Here is a 23,830-nt window from a genome sequence, read left to right on the forward strand (position 1 = left end):
CAGAGATGCCTAGAGGCATCTTTTTCTGTGAAGTCCTGACTATGGCCACCAGCCCAGCACAGAGATGGCTAGGGGCATAGCCTGTTAGAGTACGTCTGACCCAGAACGCAGAGAAATCACACAGACCACGTAAGGTAGGTTCAAAAAAAGGTTTTAATGGAGAGCCAGGGTACTCCGAGAAAACAGTGTAGGCAGGTCCGAAGCTGGGGGAGAGCTGACGGTGAAGGCTGGGTGGTGAGGCCAGGAGCTAGTAGGCGCAGCAGAGGAAGCAGCAGGTCTGAGCAGGTAACAGGAGAGAAACACAGGGTAAGTACAAACTCAGGGAACAAAGGCAAAATAGAGCACACGAGAATACACAGATGATAATAGCAAGAAACTAGAACTGAGAGCCAAGTACCACATGGGTAGTAGATAACGAACTGGCGCCGAAGAGGTGATCAGCCCGGGTTTAAATATTGCTGGAGTGAATCATGTGGATGAGGTGCAGCTGCGAAGAATGGCTCTGCAGTGAAGACTCTGCCACGCCCCTTGCCCTACTGAACACACCCCCAGCACTCCAGGTGAAAAAACAAACAGGGACCGAACCACCTGACTCAGGGCGGAGGGGAAGCAACCCGTAACATAGCCAGGACATGACACATACTGAAATTGGAATTTAAACGTGTGATTTCTAAACTGCAAAAAGCTGCAATTTTGGCTTCTTTTTTTTTTTACCCTCAATCAAAATAATTATTTTTACTGGTGTGCCATCTTCGCTGTAATCATAATAATATACAATGTTGAACAGCAAATTCTAACCAGTTAGAAACATCGAAGATGCAGCGTAAAGCGTACTTCGAAAGAATAGCACCGAGTAGGGCTTGCTTTTAGGGATCGATAAAGAAAATGAACCCAGAGGACATGAGATAGCTAAGGAAGCTAGGGATGATTTGGTATTGAAAAATAATCAATCTTTTGTTGTTTCTGAATATTTCTAACATTAAGAACTGGCAGGATGGTGGTTAGAAAAGCATGTGGCATCACAACAAACTTATTACAACACATGAGACAGCACCTTAGAGACTTCCATGAAAAATGTGGTGATGATGAAGTCTTACCTGAGGGGGAGTGGTGAGGGCTATGCCCCAAATGGACTGTGATCCTAGCAATGCCTCTGCTCTGGACATTGTTTTGATGTACAATACTTTAGCGTTATAGATGGATAAGAACATAGTTAAAAGCTCAAGATAGGTACCTGCCGTTACCCACGTGAGATGACGGTTGGAAAAATACGATTTCAATCTCGCTTGTTCTCAGCAAGGCGCTTGGCCCATACAACCCAATTACGCGCGAGCAACACCTGCATGCAGGCCAGTCAGCTGTTGGGAAGAATATCTCTTAGACTCACTGTAACGTGAGAATACTGCAGTACATGTTTGCAAGGTAAGCCACAAGATAGAACTGTGGGATAAAATAGCTCTGAAAAGATAAGGCAGTATAATCCTCTCAGAGCTTAATTTATTCACATATACTGCAGGAATATCAGTCCTTTGGGTTTGTATTCCTGCAGGGATTGCCATATCCTGCTGGTATATTAAAATAATGGAAGTTGCAGTCCTGCAGGATTTGGTCCTGCTGGATTCCTGCATGAATTGTTATGGTTATGCAAGATTCCCAAAATGTCTGCAGGATAAGTCACACACAAGCAGAAGCATCAGGGAGATTTCCTGCAGGATTTTGGCTATCCTTCAGGATTCCCGCGGGACACCTGTATGATTCCTTCACAACAGATTCAATTCCTGCAGGACTCCTGTGGGGCTTTTTTGTAAGGGTCAGAAGCTACATTATAGTAAGCCTAAAGTAAAACTGTTAATGGTAATATTGCGTTGGACAAACTGCACTGACAACGAACGCCTTCCTCTCAATTACGATTTACATAGTGTAGTTCACATAGCGTAGTGGAACCAGCCATGCAGTGATTGGAGTCATTGTTTTCATTACTGTATTGCCATTAGCCAGCCATCTATAGTAATCTCTAATTTCACTTCGTTTAATGTAGTGTAGTGTGGAAGATTAATTATGTATATATAAATTCCATATAAATTATGCATACACTATATTCTTTTTGCATAAATTAGGTTTTATTAAATATGTGTTAAATATGTAGGCTTATACATACTGTATACATTGCTCTATCTAGGAGTTTGGGAAACATGTGGTTAAAAATGTGGGGACTGCAGATATAACTTGTTCCCCTCTCTGTCAGAACTCTTGCCAGCAATACCTTGTTCTCCCTTTGGCCCCAGGCCTATATGGTTGTTATTTAGCTTATGTGTCCTATGTTCCTAGGACTTGGAGCATTAAGATGAGAACCAGATGTTAGAAGAAAATATTAGGAGCCCCTCAAAATGTGTGTCTTTGTTATACCAAGGAACGTACACATGAGTGTACTTTGTCAGTGTATCATCTACAAGCTTGTAATAAACTATTAGAATTAATGGAGTACTTATATTTGACAAATTACAATCCAAATTACAAACCTGAGAAGTAGAAAATAATTATCCACAACAGCAGTGACCCTATTGTTGGTTTGGATGTTTGCTAATGTACAGTAGGGAACTAGTTTCAAGATCTGTGGAGCTTCGACTAATGGGTTTAACATTGCAGAAGTAAACAGACAACACGTCTCTACACGTATTACATGCAACAACACTTGCTCTTTAAATAGCGTCAGTGTTAAAAGACAGTCTGCCACATAGGAAACGGTAGATCGAATCCAGCCAGGGATCCAGCCAGGGATAAAAACATTTATCCCCTCTAATCGCGGGCCAGCAGAACTAGGCTTGCCTGGTTCCTTTTCTTGTTTTTCATGATATTTTAAGGATTAAATAAAATGTTCATCATGACGATATATATTTTATTTATCATTGGATTATCTCCACAAGATGCATTCTGTATTCATATTAATTTGCTGAAGGAGGAGTGAGGGGAAAAATCAATGAATGTTGTTTTGGTAAAAATAGGTAACTAGTGATGCTGCTAACCACATCTGTCTGAAATGCAACTCCAGTCATGCCTATAGATGATACCCCAATAAATCAAGAACCAACTTTTGGAGAATGAGTGCAACTGCTATATTATAGACCAAAGTCAAGTGGTTTGCTTAGCCAGCAAGAATGATAAGAAATGCTAGGTGACTAGTGAGACAGAGAGTGGTGTGGTGCTCAGTTGTGAAGCTGAGGCAGGCTGCAGTAGATGTGGGAGGAAGCAGAAAACCAAGCAGAAACTAGGGGTTTGCCTTCTTGTGGGTTCCCATGAGAGAACATTCACTAGTCATATCAAATCTCTAAAAACAATATATAGACCTCCGATGACATGGCATGCAAGACTGTTTGCAAAAGGTCGTGACTCCCTTGTATAGTTATTTTCCATTGATTGGCTGAGCGCAGCTCTGAGCCGGCCTTGAGGCCCGTACAGAGGCCCATTATCAACAACTATCAGTCTTATGTTGCAATAGCACATTGTTTCCTAATCCAAGTTCATCATTTTAAAAGGCTAATTGATCATTAGAAAAACCTTTTGGCGATTATGTTAGCATAGCTGAAAACCGTTGGACTGATTAATGAAGTAATAAAACTGGGCTTCTTTAGACTAGTTCAGTATCTTCATCATCAGCGTTTGTAGGTTCCATTACAGGCTCAAAATGTCAAGAAACAAAGACCTTTCTCCTGAAACTCGTCAGTGTATTCTTGTTCTGAGAAATTAAGGCTATTCCATGCAACATATTGCCAAGAAACTGAAGCTGTGTACTACTCCCTTCACAGAACAATGCAAACTGGCTCTAACCAAAATAAAAACAGGAGAGGGAGGCCCCATTGCACAACTGAGCAAGAGCACAAATACGTTAGAGTGTCTAGTTTGAGTTCAATGTGAATGTTTTTCAAAATTATGTTTTTAATATTTGAATGTCTTTATCGTTTTGTATGTTTCTATTTCCTGTAACTGGCTCAGCTATTAAATAGACCTAGGTCTCAGTCACTCTCTTTAAATAAAGGTTAAATTAAAATTAATGTATTAAGTTTGTATCAATTTGGAGTGCCTATACTTAAAACTTCATGTCAATGTGTTCTTTTATATTTTCTACCACGTATCTTCACACAATTATCACGACTATCATAGACACATTATATTCGCACAAAACATAATCCACAAAACTAAAGTCACCTGGCAGGCAGAAAGGTCAAAACACAGTTGATCCAAAGAACCAGGCTACAGCACAAAATCACAAGGCAAGAGAATAAACAGTGTCACAAAACTAGTTTGAGGAATATCTAGACAAAAAAGAATACTGACAAAATCCTCGGCAAGTTGAATTAACAAACAGTACTTCACAACCAAAACGCCCCACCCCAGGAAGTATAGACCAACCCCAATCTCCCACAACATCAGTACTCCGGGAAAGGGGGTTGTGGCTGGAACGAGAAATCCGGAACGAGGATGTGACAACCACATTCCACAACTTTAAGGGCTTTTTGAAATAGTTGCAGTCATCTGTCCAGTACATTTGGTACCCTAAAATGAATGGACTTTGTACAAAATATGCTTCATTAAGTTTACTAATTACTAAGTGTTTCATCCTATATCACTGGAAATACGCACAAATTGAAGCTATCATCTTTTAAGGCCTATTGTCATAGTATCAAAGTGCAAAGAATGTGTCACTGTCCAAATACTTTGAGTTCACTGTACATTTTGTAATGTACAGTAAATCCATTGGTATTTGGACCTGTTACTAAAGCTGTTGTTGCAGTTAGCCAGTTTAAGGGTTTCATATCTAACATCTCATATGGTTGATATCTCCACTCTGACTGGAATTGTACATATCTTTGCAAATCAGTGTAGTCTGATGTTGAGGTGGGTTGGAAAATTCTGGGAATCTTTCCAAAATTCCATGATTTTCAAGAAATACTGCATTTGGGTTTACTGGAATAGGTAGTAAATAAAGAAGAAATACATAAGAGAAATATATAATCATACATTTCTAAGAACACTAGAAGATTTCTGTAACCCCACAGAAAAATGTAATTACAAGTTACTTGGTAGAAAATGAACCATACCTGTGTCACTATCAAATACAGTCATAGGTGGTAACACTGCATTAATACACAGGAAATGCACACTGGTAAATTATATTGGAGGCATGGCATGGATAGATGGTTGCCAGTTGATGTGGTCTATAAGAAACCAATATGACCAATATGAGAAACAAATGCCTAAATAAAAAAATGTCTGTTTTAGATGTTGATGTTTAGTAAATATGCTGACAAACATCACCTTGTCCTGACAAGACTTACATTGTTATAAAAAAGCTCAGACAGGGTAAGCTTAAATAAAACTGACCATATTTGGAATGGTTCTGAAGTTCCTTAAGGTATAAATGAGTGGTGAAATGCGAAAACAACTATTACCTGAAGGTAGGAAGGGGAATTTCCCTTATTCCTAGGTAGGGAAGCACCATAGTCTGGTAATGAATGCAAGTATCAGTGAAGCCTGTGGAGTATGCAGAGGAGCAGGCTGACATGGGAGAACTTGGGGAGGTTGAGTAACACTGGTTAGCTAGTTAGCTAGCAAACCAATGTCATTGATATTTGCAGGTTTTAGCTAAGTTAGATAGTTATACTAGCCAACATAAGATCTCAGTAATATAGAAGAAATTAAACACAGTAATTTAAGATGCAGTCCGTGACATTAACAAATAACCAATATTTATTTTAACTTCCCATTGGTAATATGTTGTTTGTGTGCATAATCTGTTAGTAGAATCTCTATCATACATCATTTAGCCATGGAAGTCCTTCCAACAAAGAAAGTGAAAGTGATTTTATTTTGAGTTTTTATTAGAAAATGGGTGGACAATATGAAATCCTACACAGACACGCCTGTAACAGATCTGCCAGCAAACTGGTTAAGTACTCTCCCATTTCTATTAATTCCAAGTTCCTGCGACTTTGCTTGTCTCCAGACCATCTACAAAAGAGTGAATAATAACTCACAGATGTCTAAATTTGCCAGTTATAGCCATTTATTACCCAAAAAATAACCTGGGGTCTTATGATGACCATAAATATTAAACAAATAAATAGCTGACTTCCACATAAAAAGTAGAAGTCAGGTTTCACTCAAATATTTACATGCATCACTTCATTTATGTGTTCATGAATAATAACAGTTAAGAAAGCAAAATCAAATTCATATGCAGCTAAATATTTGTATTTGTGAATATAATTAAAAAAATAATTAGAAATGCATCCTAAATCTGTCACATATCTGTCAGGATATATACATTTCATTTAATTGGGTCAAATGTTTAAAATAAATAAGTTCAACAATTTGCCATGTTTTTGGAGGATTGTGTTAATTCAGCATTACAAATAACATTTTAAAATAATTTTACGCCATGTTGTACACTTGTTTAATGAAACAAAAGTACATTCATATATATCATATGTGGGAATGCAAAAAGTGTACAAAGCTGTCATGTGAGGGGCGACTTTGAAGAATCTATAATAAGAAATATTTTCTTGCGTTTAAAATTTATTTTCATGTGTGATTCCATATTTGTGATTTCATAGTTTTGATGTCTTTACTATTATTCTACAATGTGGAAAATAGTAAAAACAAAGAAAAATCTATGAGTAGACTGGTTCTGTATACAAACCCGATTCCAAAAAAGTTGGGACACTGTACAAATTGTGAGTAAAAAAGGAGTTATTTACAAATCTCATAAACTTATATTTAATTCACAATGGAATATAGATAACATATCGAATGTTGAAAGTGAGACATTTTGTAATGTCATGACAAATATTTTGGATTTCATGAGAGCTACACATTCCAAATAAGTTGGGACAGGTAGCAATAAGAGGCCGGAAAAGTTAAATGTACAGATAAGGAACAGCTGGAGGACTAATTTGCAACTTATTATGTCAATTGGCAACATGATTGGGTATTAAAAGAGCCTCTCAGAGTGGCAGTGTCTCTCAGAAGTCAAGATGGGCAGAGGATCACCAATTCCCCCAATGTTGGAGCGAAACATTGTGGAGCAATATCAGAAAGGAGTTTCTCTGAGAAACATTGCAAAGAGTTTGAAGTTATCATCATCTACAGTGCATAATATCATCCAAAGATTCAGAGAATCTGGAACAATCTTTGTGCGTAAGGGTCAAGGCCGGAAAACCGTACTGGATCCCCGTGATCTTCGGGCCCTCAGACGGCACTGCATCACATACTGGAATGATACTGTAATGGAAATCCCAACATGGGCTCAGGAATACTTCCAGAAAACATTGTCGGTGAACACAATCCACTGTGCCATTCGCCGTTGCCGTCTAAAACTCTTTGGGTCAAAAAAGAAGCCGTATCTAAACAGGATCCAGAAGCGCAGGCGTTTTCTCTGGGCCAAGCATCATTTAAAATGGACTGTGGCAAAGTGAAAAAGTGTTCTGTGGTCAGACAAATCCAAATTTGAAGTTCATTTTGGAAAACTGGGACACCATGTCATCCGGACCAAAGAGGACAAGGACAACCCAAGTTGTTATCAGCGCTCAGTTCAGAAGCCTGCATCTCTGATGGTATGGGGTTGCATGAGTGTGTGTGGCATGGGCAGCCTACACATCTGGAAAGGCACCATCAATGCTGACAGTTATATCCAAGTTCTAGAACAACATATGCTCCCATCCAGACGTTGTCTCTTTCAGGGAAGACCTTGCATTTTCCAACATGACAATGCCAGACCACATACTGCATCAATTACAATGTCATGGCTGCATAGAAGAAGGATCCTGGTACTGAAATGGCCAGCCTGCAGTCCAGACCTTTCACCCATAGAAAATATTTGGCGCATCATGAAGAGGAAAGTGCGACAAAGAAGACCTAAGACAGTTGAACAACTAGAAGCCTGTATTAGTCAAGAATGGGACAACATTCCTATTCATAAACTTGAGCAACTTGTCTCCTCAGTCCCCAGACATTTGCAGTCTGTTATAAAAAGAAGAGGGAATGCCACACAGTGGTAAACATGGCCTTGTCCCAACTTTTTGATGAGATGTGTTGATGCCATGATATTTAAAATCAACTTATTTTTCCTTTAAAGTGATACATTAAAAAAAAAAAATTATTGACCAGTCTGAGATATGTCTTTTTCTTAGGAACTCTGCCTAGAAGGGCAGCGTCCTGGAGTCGCCTCTTCCCTGTTGACGATGAGACTGGTGTTTTGCGGGTACTAGTTAATGAAGCTGCCAGTTGAGGAACTGTGAGGTGTCTGTTTCTCAAACTAGACACTCTAATGTACAGTATCTCACAAAACTGAGTACATCTCTCACATTTCTGTAAATATTTGAGTATATATTTTCATGTGACTACACTGAAGAAATGACACTTTGCTACAATGTAAAGTAGTGAGTGTACAGCTTGTATAACAGTGTAAATTTGCTGTCCCCTCAGAATAACACAACACAAAGCCATTAACATCTAAACCGCTGGCAACAAAATTGAGTACACCCCTTACCCCTCACATGAAAATGTCCAAATTGGGCCCAGAGTGTCAATATTTTGTGTGGCCAACATCATTTTCCATCACTGCTTAACCCTCTTGGGCATGGAGTTCACCAGAGCTTCACAGGTTGCCACATGATGACATCACGGAGCTGGTGGATGTTAGAGACCTTGCGCTCCTCCACCTTCCATTTGAGGATGCCCCACAGATGCTCAATAGGGTTTAGATCTGGAGACATGCTTAGCCAGTCCATCACCTTTACCCTCAGCTTCTTTAGCAAGGCAGTGGTGGTCTTGGAGGTGTGTTTGGGGTCGTTATCATGTTGGAATACTGCCCTGCGGCCTAGTGTCCGAAGGGAGGGGATCATGCTCTGCTTTAGTATGTCACAGTACATGTTGGCATTCATGGTTACCTCAATGAACTGTAGCTCCCCAGTGCCGGCAGCACTCATGCAGACCCAGACCATGACACTCCCACCACCTTGCTTGACTGTAGGCAAGACACACTCCTTTTACTCCTCACATGGTTGCCCCCACACACGCTTGACACCATCTGAACTAAATAAGTTTATCTTGGTCTCATCAGACCACAGGACATGGTTCCAGTAATCCATGTCCTTAGTCTTCTTGTCTTCAGCGAACTGTTTGCGGGCTTTCTTGTGCATTGTCTTTAGAAGAGGCTTCCTTCTGGGACGACAGCCATGCCAACCAATTTGATGCAGTGTGCGGCTTATGGTGCGGTTGACAGGCTGACCCCCCCACCACTTCAACCTCTGCAGCAATGCTGGCAGCACTCATACGTCAGCACTCAAGACAACCTCTGGATATGACTCTGAGCATGTGCACTCAACTTCTTTGGTCGACCATGGCGAGGCCTGTTCTGAGTGGAACCTGTCCTGTTAAACCGCTGTTTGGTCTTGGCCACCGTGCTGCAGCTCAGTTTCAGGGTCTTGGCAATCTTCTTATAGACTAGGCCATCTTTATATAGAGCAACAATTCTTTTTTTCAGATCCACAGAGAGTTCTTTGCCATGAGGTGCCATGTTGAACTTCCAGTGACCAGTATGAGGGAGTGTGAGAGCGATGACACCAAATTTAACACACCTGCTCCCCATTCACACCTGAGATCTTGTAACACTAATAAGTTACATGAGGGAAAATGGCTAATTGCGCCCAATTTGGACATTTTCACTTAGGGGTATACTCACTTATGTTGCCAGCGGTTTAGACATTAATGGCTGTGTGTTGAGTTATTTTGAGGGGACAGCAAATGTACACTGTTATACAAGCTGTACACTCACTACTTTACATTGTAGCAAAGTGTCATTTCTTAAGTGTTGTCACATGAAAAGATATACTCAAATATTTACAAAAATGTGAGGGGTGTACTCACTTTTGTGAGATACTGTATCTATCCTCTTGCTCAGTTGTACACCAGGGCCTCCAACTCTTTCTGACAATTTCTCATATGGAATAGCCTTCATTACTCAGAACAAAAATAGACTTATGATTTTCAGAAGAAGGTACATTTTTCTGGACAATTTGAACCAGATATTGAACTAGTTTAAAGAAGGCCAGTGTTATTGCTTTTTTAATCAGCACAACAGTTCTCAGTTTTCTAATGAAAACCATAGTCTTGGATTAGTAAACACAACATGCCATTGGAACACAGGACTGGTGGTTGCTGGGCCTCTGTATACCTATGTAGATATTCCATAAAAAAATTGTTGTTTCCAGCTACAATAGTAATTTACAACATTAAGAATGTCAATCCTATATTTCTGATCAATTTGATGTTATATTAACAAACAGAAAATGTGCTGTCTTTCGAAAACAAGGCCATTTCTAAGTGACCCTCAGCCTTTGAACGGTAGTAGATATATAAATATACAACACAAATTGTCTGTCATAAGGCATGATAAATCATGATAAACAGATATCAAAACTGAGAAGGCATACTGTTAATGCTGGTGGAGTTTGAGAATCTCCATGGCGTGTCTTTAAAGTGTCAATATAAAATACCCATTTCAATATAAAAAAGTTATAAGACCAACTAAAACATTAGTAAACTTTCAGATTATTTGCAAACAGGTTAGCAGTTATAACAAGTAGCGAACAAAACATCATGACAAGGGAACTAACTGTGGTTTCATTTAGAATTTCATTTAAATTCAAAATCAAGGTAATTTCTTTTGTGAGACTTCAGCATTTGAGAAATATCAGAGCACTGTTTGGGTGTCCATTCAAATGAATTTTATATGCTTTCCATTGGTTAGAAATGCACCTGATGTCCTTATGTTTTATTAATGTATTTTCAGTATTTTAAATGGGCAGGAGTCAACTGTAAATTAAACATTTGTCATTATAGAAAATGTTATCCTTGGATGGTATTGACATCCTCAGCTGGGAATTACTTGAAATTAGTTTCCTGGAAACAAATTCTGGCTTCAGTAATATATTGTAATTTTAAATAACTTATTGATAAACACTATTGAAAGAAACCATGTGTCAAAATGTCATAATACTTTCAGAGAATGTTCTAAACTAGTTGTTTAGATAAATTAAAATGCCTGGATTGATTCTTTAACAGGGACAGATATTATTTAAGAGGAGCAAATACTTCAGTAAAATAACATGGACTCAATACAGCCAAGATCCTGCTTCAGGTCTGAAATTTAAACCTGTCCCTCACTTATGAGTTGGGTACTGTTTGATTGTCATTTGGGTCTATGTAACTACAGCTAATAAACCTGACCATTGCTCTGAATAGCATATTTATTTTAAGCTAACAAGGAGCAAATACCTATTGGTCCAAATACCTATTTCTTAACCAAAAGATGAATATGGCTGATAAAACATGTTTTTCTTTTGTAACTGAAATAAGTTGTCCTCTGATCCATTTAGGTTAACATCTGATTGTTCTGAAGTCTATTTGTGTCCAAGCCCCTATATTAAAAAAGGATCATATCTATTTGGCTTAAGTCTGTTGGTACTCTAGTTCATCTGGGCCTAACATTTTGGATCTGTATTTTACAGTGCATTATATTTACATGCAGTAGTTCCTTTACAATAGCCGTTTTCTACAGATTCTGAAGGGCGGTGCATTGCGTCCTACGTGATGGTTGCCCGTCTCAACATATTAAATGAAGTCCTTGTTGGGGTGCCTGGCAGGGTAATGGTTTTCCTCAGGTTGATTCTCCTACCTTCCAGACGCGGAGTTGTACTGACGGCATGTGTTGTCGTCACACTTAGACCCCTCTTCAAGCCCAGCTGAGATCTAAAGGCCTTACAGAAGATGAAGTAGATGAGCGGGTCCAGGCAAGCATTGAGGACGGACAGCAGCACGGTCAACTCCTTAAGGTAGTAGAAGGCCTGCTGCAAGGCACAATTGTGTAGGTGGGACCGGAGATAGGCGTAGGGCAGGCGCACCAGGTGGTATGGTACGAAGCACACGCAGAACACAGCCACCAGGACAAGCATGTTTCTCTTGGAGCGGCTGAGCATTTTGCTGGTTCCACAGGAGATCTGCCGTTTCTGTGCCCCCCGCAGCTTGCGGACAGTGCTGCAGTAGAGTAAGAGGAGGGAAACCAGAACGAAGAAAAAGATGGCGGCCGAAAAACTGTGGACGATCTTGTAGAGCAGTCGGAGGTTGCTGGTGTGAAAGGCATCACACCCCATGGCTTCAGAGTTGGGTTTGGTTCCCCAAGTGGTGTTGAGGGAAATAATCAGGTATATTGATGAGACGGTGAAGAGAGTGGCCCAGGTTGCCATGGAGATGTAGCGGGCGGCCCTCACTCTTTGCAGGGCGTGTGTCTCCAGAGGACGGACTATCTTCAGGTACCTGTAAGCAATAGGAATGGCTTAGCAGGGGTAATAGGCATTAGACATTTCACTGAGTCTTACCAACCTGAATGGTATCTGGAAGGGGGGTGGCAGTTAAAATCTTATTTAGCCTTTCTAACATATGTTGAAAATAAATTAAACAACAAAACGATATCTACACTGCTTTATACAAATAGGTCCCATCTGTCAGCATATGCTTATTTCTGCATATGTTGCATCAGAGAATTAGGTTTCCATTATATTTTCCATTTTCTTACTATATTATGATTATTCAATAATACCACATGAAACATTGTCACCTGTTAAGAAAGTTACATGAAAGGTGTAATGTAAAAACAATGAAATCCAAACATTTTAAAATATATTTTCTGCATCAACTAATCCACGTTTTTGAAGCAGATCCTTTACTCCACCACTTGGCACTGTGCCAGGTTCCAGTGAGGTTTTGGATAGACATTTAAGCAAATATTCATATTGATAAATCTCACACATTTTCTAGACATAATTTATGCTTGATAAATGAGCCACCTGGAGTTTGCAAAACATCAGTGGAACTTCTGAACCGGGTGCTATAGTTATACACTGATGAGCGACAACATTATGAAGAAAGCAACACATACTCACAGGCGAAGTGAATAACGTTGATTATCTCCTAACAAGGGCACATGTTAAGGTCTGGGTAGATGGTAAGTCAATGTGTTGCAGGAGAAATGGGTAGGAGTAAAGACATGAGCAACTTTGACAAGGGCCAAATTGTTATGGCCAGATGACTGGGTCAGAGCATTTTTGAAACGACAAGACTCGTTGGGTGCACCCGGTCAACAGTCGTGAATACCAAGGGACAGAAAGGTTTTGTCCAAGGGAGGGAAAAACCACAAACCGGTGACAGAAGGTTGCACGCCCAAGGCTCACCGATGCGGGGGGTGACGAAGGCTATGCTGTCTGGTCACATTTTTTTATACATCACATGGACAGCCACGTACGTGTGTGCAGATTACCTTGGGAAGTGATGGCACCAGCATGCACAGTGGGAAGATGACAAGTCAGTGGCGGGAATGTGAAGCTCTGGGCAATGTTCTGCTGGGAAACCTTGGGTCTAGGCATTCATGTGGATGTCAATTTGACACGTGCCACCTACCTAAACATCGTTGCAGACCAGTTACACTGCTTCATGGCAACATTATTCCCAGTCAGTGGCCCCTTTCAGCAGGATAATGCGTCCTGCCACACTGCACACATTGTTCAGGAATGGTTTGAGGAACATGATGAAGAGTTCAAGGTGACCTTCAAATTCCCCAGATCTTAATCTGATTGTGGAACAACAAGTCCAATTCACGTCTTGCTCCCAGATACCACAGGACACCTTCAGGGGACTTGTCCATGCCTTGGCGTGTTGGTGCTGTTATGTGGGCATGCAGAGGACCAACAGCATATTAGGCAGGTGGTCATAATGTTTGCGCTCATCAGTGTATGTGTTTATGAAAATGTTTCCTACCAAGACATTTAAATAGCTTGTTTGCAGACTTGGTGACTCCAACATTCAACTAACTCCTTCAGTACTCCAACTGTGACATGTAACAAATTCTTTACCTGGTAGATCATCTCAAGAACATTCTTTATCTCTAAAATAAGTTGGGTCCTCTTCCAGGCATGTCAATCAAAGCTAGAGTAATTTAAATGTAATAGTTATCCTAATAGTGGACATAGGTATTCTTAGGTGTGAAGCAATTTTTTTAACATATTTTTTGTCTAACTTATGAATGTCAACAAGCTTTTGTCTCAGTTGATTTCTGTGTTCTCTGATCTTCCCCATGATGATAGACTGTGGCTGCATTTTAACCTTAGAGTAGGCTGGTCCTCTGCATTACACCCTTTATTTACATTTCACATAAACACATTTGAGTGTACATTTACGTGCAATTGCACAAGCAAAGGAGATTGATGATCAGGGTTACCTAACTCGCTACAGAGTTTGTTAACATACATATTTCACAAGGAGTCTGACCATTGTGGCTTAATTCTGACACAAAACAGTAGTCATGTCATTTCAAAAGCGTTTTGAAGAAGAAGACAAAAAGACAATTGGCTTTGCAGCTGTTTCATAGAACTGTAGACAGGTGTGTTTTCAGTGTTAGTGAAAACAAAAGGGAGCTGTTAATGTCTACTGCAGGAATCTGTTGCTGGTATTAAACAACATGAGGACCAAATAAATGTCAGTGCAAGTCAAGCTTGTCAACATGAGACAGATGAATCTTAATAATCAGTTAATTAACTAATCTGAATTAAGTTGATCATACCTCAATTCCTAAAAGTGATAAAATGACAAAAATTTCAAAAAGGCATAAAAACGTCCAGAACTTATGATCGCTGCAATTGAAGCCTGGCAGAGCATCCCTAGGGGAGATACACAGTGTCTGCTGATATCTAGGGATCATGGATGTCAGGCAATAATTGCATGCAAAAGGATACGATATCAAGTAATAAACATTTATTGTACATAAAGGTTAACCTGTCCAATTATGTTTATCACCCTAATATGTGGAACTATTACAAAACGTTCTATAATATCTAAATGATTCAACCAACATGGATGGAAATACCCTCAAATTAAAGCTGACAGTGTGCACTTTGACTGCAACGTCATCTAATCCTGTCTACTCCAGGGCAGAGCCGTTGAAAAAGAGAGTTGCGACACTCCCATAGACCGCCATAGGAACTTTGGAATGCGGAAGTAACACGTGTTGTGGAGCAGCCAATAGTTCCAAACACTGATAGTTCCAGCCATAGACATCCTATTTAAAGGCTAGACGTCTCATGGTGCACTCACTTCCGGCATCACCGGTGGCCATCTTATCACAGGCAGGCTTCCTGTCGGGCTCTGTGGTACCTAATATAAGGTGAGTGATCAGCACTAACAAAAATACTCTTATCTCGCTGAAACCTTGACGGATTTACAAACAGTTTGGTTTCTTACAAACGTTATTAACGTGGCTATAATTCAGAATGCTTGAAAATGTTGAAATTGCAGCTTTTCTATTCTAAAAACGTCTAAATCATGCAGCATAGTTGGATCACGGCTACTTGCGCAAGTTATCAAGGCAGTTATCACAAACGAGCTGTTCGATTATAGAGGTTTTACTGAGACCAATAACGATTTTATGACAACTAATCTTTTGTCTAAATTACAATATTTGTGGATGTGGTTGTAGTTATTTGCTGGCTAATAACAATAAGCTTTGAGTGAGACCTATGGCAACTAACGTTACAGTTTAGCTGCTAACCAGCAAAGTTGCACATGCTTGTCAATCCGGTTGGTTCCTTTGTTGCTTGAAGGACAGCAATATGTCCTGACCTACAGGTTCAGCCAGGACCACTTGGAGCTTCTCTTCAACTCCATCAGAGTATCTGGTAGGGTTCATAATTTATATTTACCAGCCGCAACACTAAGTGACTTGTATTGTTTTCAGTTTGTCGGTCCATATGTTTTTTGACTTTTGGTAACATGTGTTTTCTGCAGACATACACCCTAACCCTAAGACATACACAATACCTGGAAGTGTAGCAAACCATTTTGAGTATTTAGAAAAATGCCTGTGTTTGTCTATTTGTTTGCAGAACTTATCATCACTGATACAGTCTGAATTGTATGATAATGTCATTCAACCTATATTATGTGGAAAGATCATTCAGGGGTGGCTAGTTCTAATTAGTCTTTTTTTGTAAAAATGTTTTAAGCATAAAACATTTTAAAGCATGTATTGAATATCTGTGTACAATTCTTTTATATCTTTTTTTTTTATCTTAAACGAATAACAACCCTAATGCCAGCCAGTTCAAGTACATCTTTAGGATGTAAAGCTGATGGCCCAGTGTGGGGTTGTTAAACTATGCAGAGGCAATGTGACGGCACAGGATGACACAGAGTCCCTACCAGCTGTCATTGACACCTCTACAAGCCTGTCAGCTGTAGATGTGTCCTCTGCAGCAGGAGGAGAAGATCTTCCATCCCCGTTTGCTGACATTCCTGCCCTAGTACATGATCACAGCTACCTTCCCGTCCACTTCGATGGTCTTGTGGACAACGCTCTCATGTACATTTCAGGTGAAGGCTAACTGAAAGTCGATTTTCCCTATAACCAAAAGTGCCAATAGTCACAATCTGGGGAAAAACAATCTCATGATTGTCCAAAAAGGGAAGTGTTCCCTTAATTTCCCCATGCTTATTAATGATTATTGTTATCAGTTATGATATTACTAACTAAAATTTCAGGATTTGTTGTGCAACAGGCTCTGAAGAAGCTGTCGTGTGATGTCTGCCGTGCAAGCCTGGTGACATGCTGCATCTGCCATCAAGGACCAGAGCTACCACATGCTGAATTTAAAAAACAATGGAGGTCTGGTGATTCCAGTACCCCTGACATACAATCCAAATAGTCTACAAGTAACATCAGTGTTACCTTTCATTTGATTTGATTTCATTATGCTTCTACACGAAGAGGTTGCCCCACAGTAAGCATTTTATTGTCAGCATTTTGTCTGACAAAGTCCTATGGGGAGTTCCCATAGGGCATTTTACAATACGCATGACCATACCTTGGCAAATAATGGTCTAAAGTACTCAATTTCATTCTATATTGATCTGCTTTTGCACACAGCTTCACAAGACCTGGTGTTAGGGCTCAGTTGTTTCTAAAGTCATATCAAGTGACCTAGGGCTGAAATGTGGTCAGTTCAGAGATGCTTGTTATCTGGCATAAAGAAAAAACATGTAGTAATTAAAATTATTTTATAATAGTAATTTTATTATAATAGTACAAAAGTGTATATGTTTTGTTGCCATTCTGTAGCCTATTTATTGATTTAACATACATACCTTGTTTGTATATTCATTACACCTATCTGGTTCTGTTCAAGGATATTTTCATATGGAAGTCCATGGTTTTAATGGTTCATATGTCTGCAGTGTCATAACTTTATCTCTGACGTTTATAACAAACCAAACCGTTTGAAAATCGGTAGAAAAATTTGCAAGTTATGGTTATTTAAAAGTACATGCACCATAAAACACAATGTTACAAGTGAGCGAGCGGCCTGTGGCAAGATGGCCGCCATGTGCGGACGTCGACCTCCATTAGCCTTTAGCGCGGACAAGGTATCTAGCCTTTATATATGAAGTCTATGGTTCCAGCACTGAAGACCATTAATATTAGGAGCTTCGGAAGTATGCTAGCTGGTAAGTTGATTAAATTATTGTAATTTTGACTATTAAACACATTTTCCGACCTCTCATGAATATAGTCAGTAGTTTTGTTTTATGTAGCCAGTTTTAGTTAATGTTTATTGGAAGATAATAGATTAATTGTCTGGTCAGAAGTGGCTGTCATTGATGATTTGGGGCAAAAAGATGTACCTCCGACATAGAAAATAGGCCAAGAGACCTGGATATGCAGGAAAATGACAGCAGGTGCTCTGGACTTTATGTATGTAAATGTATATGTGTGTGTGCGTGTGTGTATACATACATATACATATACATATATATATATATATATATATATATATATATATATATATATATATATATATATATATATATATATATATATATTATGGGTTAGGGTTAGTTGTGTACATATTGATACTTAAGAGTAGGCCTATACTAGTCTGTACAATGTGTACATCATATCGTATGGATGTATTATTATAATTTTTTGTGTGTGTGTTTTCTGATACATGGTTTAGTCTATGATTAAGGAAGGATGAATGGGTACATTGGCCATACTGAAATCAATCCCATTAACAGTTATGGGTCGTATTTTGGAACATAGTTAATTCACTCAGTAATTATATCTCCGGTTTCATTTCATGAAGTTAATATTTACCGAACATTGCTGCAAATACAGTCGTTGCTGTAAATGTATTCTACGTTATGGGAGTCCATTTCCCTCCAAAATTAAACACAAAAACGTATTAATGCTGTTTCCGTCACTCCCCCCCCCCCCCACAAAAAAAAAGTAAATTGTATGCATTTAATGTTGGCGTAAACATAATAATCAATGTACATTATGCGTCAATATTTACCTAGAATTGCTGCAAATATTGCTGCTGCTGTCTGTCCCGCTTAAACTCATTCAAACTGGTTGACAGCGCAGCTGTTTGGAACTATTGAGAGCTACATAAAACACGTGACTGCATGGCGGCGAGATCATAGTGTGTCGCAACTCTCTTTTTCAACGGCTCTGCTCCAGGGTACTGGAATACAGGACCTAAAAAACATAACCTGTAAATGTGTTATTGTTCAAATTATTTTGGAGTTAAGCGTATATTAAAAACTCTACAGTAAATGTTTTGTACTAAATGATGAGAAAGTCTCTCACGCTTGCTAGTGAAATTAGGCAAACTTGGCCTAAGGAAAAACGAAATGTGCCGCAAACAGCCTGACATAGACACACATTTCAGTTTACCTGTTGGCTGCGATGTAATCCATGAACAGAATACTGGCGTACATGTTGAGGTAAAAGGCCGTTGCTCCGAAATTGCAGTAGACGTGGCGGACAAGAGTAGAGTTGGGGTTTGCGTAGTTAGCGATTCGAAGCGGCAGACAGAGACTGAGGAAGAAGTCGGACGCAGCCAGGTTCTGCAGGTACACTGTCACGCTAGAATGGGGACGTTTGGCTCTGCAGAAGTAGACACGCACCGTGAAACTGTTGAGAACCAGGCCAACCAGGAAGACCATGGAGTAGGTTACAGTAAAGAACGGGTGTCCGGAGACCTCCATCAATCGACAAGTGGACAGATCGGAACTGTTCCCTACAGTTTTGTTCATGGTCGGTTGAGATGTGTTGAAATTGCTGTCCATGCCTCCGAGTACTGTCACTGTGTATGTAGGCTGGTTATCAGTCTGTATACAGGTGTGGACACAGTAAACAGAAGTGATTTGTTAACCATTCACACTCTAGTCATTGTAGTTGTTTGAAATATGTTAATCTGAATCACCAAGCTTTTTTTTTTTTATCGTAGGACACGGACTGTGCTTGATTTACGTTTAACAACTTAAAGAGTTGATTGCTCAGACACTATCCAAATACACACGTCCACGTACTCCCAGAAGTGTATACTGTAGGCCCTACTGTATATACACTCTACCTCATGAAGCTGATTGAAAGAATGCCAAGAGCGTGAGGGATCAAAACTATATGCTGATCTGTTTAACACTTTTGGTAACTAGATGACTTCCATTTGTGTTAATATATAGTTTTAATGTCTTCACCATTATTCTACATTGTGGAAAATAAGAACAATAAAGAAACACCATTGAATGAGTAGGTTTATCCAAACTTTTGACTGGTACTGCATAGATACACTATGTAATGTTTATAAAGTGTATACAGGGTGTGTGTGTGTGTGTGTGTGTATATATACAGTATATCACAAAAGTGAGTACACCCCTCACATTTTTGTAAATATTTGAGTACATGTGCTGGTCATATAATTAGAATATCATCAAAAAGTTTATTTATGTCAGTAATTCCATTCAAAAAGTGAAACAGGTGTGTGTGTGCACTCATACGTCTATTTCCCAAAGACAACCTCTGGATATGACTCTGAGCATGTGCACTCAACTTCTTTGGTCGACCATGGCGAGAGCTGTTCTGAGTGGAACCTGTCCTTAAACCGTTGTATGGTCTTGGCCACCGTGTTCCAGCTCAGTTTCAGAGTCTTGGCAATCTTTTATTGCCTAGGCCATCTTTATATAGAGCAACAATTCTTTTTTTCAGATCCACATAGAGATCTTTGCCATGAGGTGCCATGTTGAACTTCCAGTGACCAGTATGTGGGAGTGTGAGAGCGATAACACCAAATTTAACACACCTGCTCCCTATTCACACCTGAGATCTTGTAACACTAATGAGTTACATGAGGGAAAATGGCTAATTGGGCCCAATTTGGACATTTTCACTTAGGGGTGTACTCACTTTTGTTGCCAGCCATTTAGACATTAATGGCTGTGTGTTGAGTTATTTTGAGGGGACAGCAAATGTACACTGTTATACAAGCTGTACATTCACTACTTTACATTGTGGCAAAGTGTCATTTCTTCAGTGTTGTCACATGAAAATATATACTCAAATATTTACAAAACTGTTAGGGGTGTCACTTTTGTGAGATACTGTATATATATATACTACTGTTCAAAAGTTTTGGGCTTAGAAATGTCTTCAAAAGAAAAGCACATTTTATATCAATTAAAATAAATCTAATTGATCAGAAATACATTGTAGGCAATGTTCATGTTTTAAGTAACTTTTGCAGCTGGAAACAGCAGATTTTCAATGGAATATCAACATAGGCATACAGAGACCCGTTATCAGCAACCATCATTCTTGTTTTCTAGTGGCATGTTGTGTTTAAAAGACCATTAGAAAACCCTTTTGCGATTAGGTTTGCATTGCCCGAAACTGTTGTGCTGATTAAAGAAGCAATAAAACTGGCATTCAGACTAGTTCAGTATCTTCATCATCAGTGTTTGGGGGTTCACTTGAAATTTTATTTAAGGCTCAAAATAGCCAGAAACAAATAACTTTCTTCTGAAACTCACCAGTCTATTCTTGTTTTAAGAAATGAAGGCTATTCCATGTGAGAAATTGCCAAGAAACTGAAGATTTCATACAACCATGTGTTCTACTTCACAGAACAGCGCAAACTGACACTAACCAGAACAGAAAGAGCAGTGGGAAGCCCTGGTGCAGAACTGAGCAAGAAGAGAAATACATTAGTGTCTAGTTTAAGAAACAGACACCTCACAGTTCCTCAACTGCCAGGTTAGTTGAATAGCATCTGCAAAACACTAGTCTTAACGTCAACAGTGAAGAGGTGACTCCGGGATGCTGGACTTCTAAGCAGAGTTGCAAAGAAAAAGCAGCATCTCAAATTGGCCAACAAAAAGAAAACTGGACAGAGGAAGAACTCTGCCTAGAAGGCCTTAATCCCGAAGTCGCCTCTTCACTGTTGATGTTGAAACTGGTGTTTTTCTGGTACTATTTAATGAAGCCTCCAGTAGAGAACAAAAATGTGCTTTTCTTAAAAAAATAAAAAAGATTCTAATCTACTCCAGACCTTTGAACAGTAGTGTATACACTGTACATAAGCAATAATGCCCGTAGTTTTGGTAATGTAGATGTATCACAGTATATAAAAGTAGGGCAATATATGCTCTCACCACTGAAGTATGTCTTGATGAGAAAACCTGCTAACTCATTGAAATGTGTATAATCACTACTATGGGCTAGAAGCAGTTCATTGGAAAAAAGCAACACATAGTGTTTTCGACATCTACCTTCACCCCCAATGTACACAATAAGACCAACGTCTTGAAGCCAGTATTCAGTGTTTTAACAACACTACATTTAAACATTTGTTTGAAAGGTAATGACAAATCTTTAATTGCGATTTAGGTAAAATATGTAAGTAGTTTAGTTATTAATGAAAGTAGTAATACCATGTTTTTTGTAAAACAGCATACTGTGTATATACAGAGAGGGAAATAGCTATGCCTTTCATCCATCCACATAACTATATTAAGCTATCACCTTTAAAAACAGAAGCATTTCACTTACTGACAAAAATGTTTGAGTGAATCTCTTACCCTTTTATTCCTGTGTAAGCTGTACCTTTGGTTAGGTGAAAGAGTTTATTTACAGCTTCCTTTCTTTGTGAGGAAGAGCCTCACTGTATATGTATGAGGAAGTGCGGCCGGTAATGAACGTGTGTGTGTGTGTATATATATTTGTGAGACAGACAGAGAGATTACTTGAGTCATGTGTGTACCTGAGTTACAGGGACATGGCGGTTGGGACATTGCATGAAATTGTGTTGAGACTTGTCAAGAAATAATGATCTAGTCAAATCTCTACAGGTCATTACACAATACTACACCAGCAGGTCTCAGAAACTGACTTTTCTAGTCAAAGCAAAACATTGCCCAAGAAAATTGTCAGTTGTATATACTAATTCCTATGTGCAAATTGTAATAGATTTTGTCTCCCGCAGTCATGTGCTTAATTTTTACAATCATAACGTAATTCTAAAGTAAAATCCTGAACTATCAATGGACGTTATGTAATACAGTTAACATATAAAGTTTCCTGTGCACGGCAGCATGAGTAAGTATCAGGTCCACAGCTATTTCAGCCTGTCTCTTCTCTGTACTGTAAAACATAAAATGGCAAAAGAATATACAGTAAAAAAAAAAGTGCAAACCAAATATGTCCAAATATTACCAGGTTACTATGGTGAAAATTAACCAAACATAACTGATCAGACAGTCAGGGTAAAAATAAGGGAAGAATTTGCATGACTGAACTGCAGGGTGAAGTTAAGGAAACATATTTAGTTGACTGACCTCCAACACCAATAACAAAAAGGACTTGTTTATTACACACAGAGGACCCCATTGTATCACCATGCAAGACATGAACTGGTAGTTAGGGAGTAAACTGAAGCTTATCGAGAACGGGTGAAGAGTAGAGGAAAGGTGATTAAGGAGTAGTATCATGTGTGCAGTTAAAGGTTATAGCCTCAACTAATTGGGATCCTGGAGCAGTGTAGCATGACCCTTCACAACGTTAAAGGGAAACATGCAATACCCCATTAAACAACAATTTTACAACTACATTGTTTGGGGTCACAGCTTTAGAAAATAGTTTTACTTACCAATTTTGCTTACCTTCCGACATTGAGTAGTCCAATTCACAATAATGACCTCATTGCAAAAACTCACCACCAGTCAAAGATCCAGAAATGTCTCACTAAGTCGTTCTGTTTCTTATGACACAGTTCATAAAAGTGGATTCCCCAGTCAACAAGTATAACTAAACCTATCAATACACACACATACACACACACATCCACAGATGCACATTCAGTAGGAAAAACACAAAAACTGCAGACTCCCATTTATTCTTGTTTATTTTTCAAGCTAAAAGGAAATGTATTTTAATTTACCATTTATATAGCAACTAAAGATACATGATGAAATGTGTGTATGTGAGGAGTATAATAAATCAGTTTTTGGCTGCCTGGTGCTATGGAATGCAATGATTCAGCCCTCAACTATTCTGTCTGGAGTTCCCCTTACAAGTCATTGCGCTAGCAGTGCAGGTATCTATAGTACATTCAGAAAGTAGTCAGACACCTTTACCTTTACACATTTTGTTACATTACAGCTATGGACAATGGTCTATATTGGTCTATATTGGGTCACACAGTTGACAGTGCATGTCAGAGCAAAAACCAAGCCATGAGGTGAAAGGAATTGTCCGTAGAGTTTTGAGACAGGATTGTGTCGAGGCACATCTGAGGAAGTGTACTAATATATCTGGACCATTGAAGTTCCCCAAGAACACAGTGGCCTCCATTTCTTCTTAAAAACCATCAACACTCTTCCTAGAGCTGGC

General features: G+C 39.2%; 2 protein-coding genes across 3 annotated transcripts in view; one reads left to right on the forward strand and one right to left on the reverse strand.

Annotated features, from left to right (window-relative positions):
• Positions 1-10,354: 10,354 nt before the first annotated feature.
• On the reverse strand, positions 10,355-22,146 carry LOC105009742 (P2Y purinoceptor 14). 2 transcript variants are annotated; one of them, XM_010869171.3, is made up of 3 exons: positions 22,021-22,146; positions 18,839-19,275; positions 10,355-12,372 (listed from the first exon to the last, which is right to left on the reverse strand). In XM_010869171.3, exons 2-3 carry the CDS (start codon positions 19,231-19,233, stop codon positions 11,643-11,645), a joined length of 1,125 nt encoding a protein of 374 aa, XP_010867473.1. In that variant the 5' UTR covers positions 19,234-19,275; positions 22,021-22,146; the 3' UTR covers positions 10,355-11,642. The 2 variants fall into 2 exon arrangements, with proteins under 2 accessions (XP_010867473.1, XP_034149790.1); XM_034293899.1 differs by lacking the exon at positions 22,021-22,146 and having other exon boundaries at positions 18,839-19,796.
• The window catches only part of LOC109615759 (transmembrane 4 L6 family member 1), a 67,798-nt gene continuing 61,443 nt past the window's right edge, over positions 17,476-23,830 (forward strand). The window contains exon 1 of the transcript XR_004576069.1: positions 17,476-17,607. The gene's annotated coding sequence lies outside the window, so the exon portion shown is untranslated. The remainder of the gene's footprint in view (positions 17,608-23,830) is intronic.

The sequence above is a fragment of the Esox lucius genome, chromosome 1, assembly GCF_011004845.1.
Source record: "Esox lucius isolate fEsoLuc1 chromosome 1, fEsoLuc1.pri, whole genome shotgun sequence".
NCBI lineage: Eukaryota > Metazoa > Chordata > Actinopteri > Esociformes > Esocidae > Esox > Esox lucius.

Bases quoted from the DNA above. Each gene is read 5' to 3' on its own strand.
- LOC105009742 (XM_010869171.3), bottom strand. From the start codon at position 19,233: ATGGACAGCAATTTCAACACATCTCAACCGACCATGAACAAAACTGTA. The intron at 12,373-18,838 runs GTAAACTGAAAT...TATTGCTTACAG, and splicing joins GATTACATCGCAGCCAACAG to GTACCTGAAGATAGTCCGTC.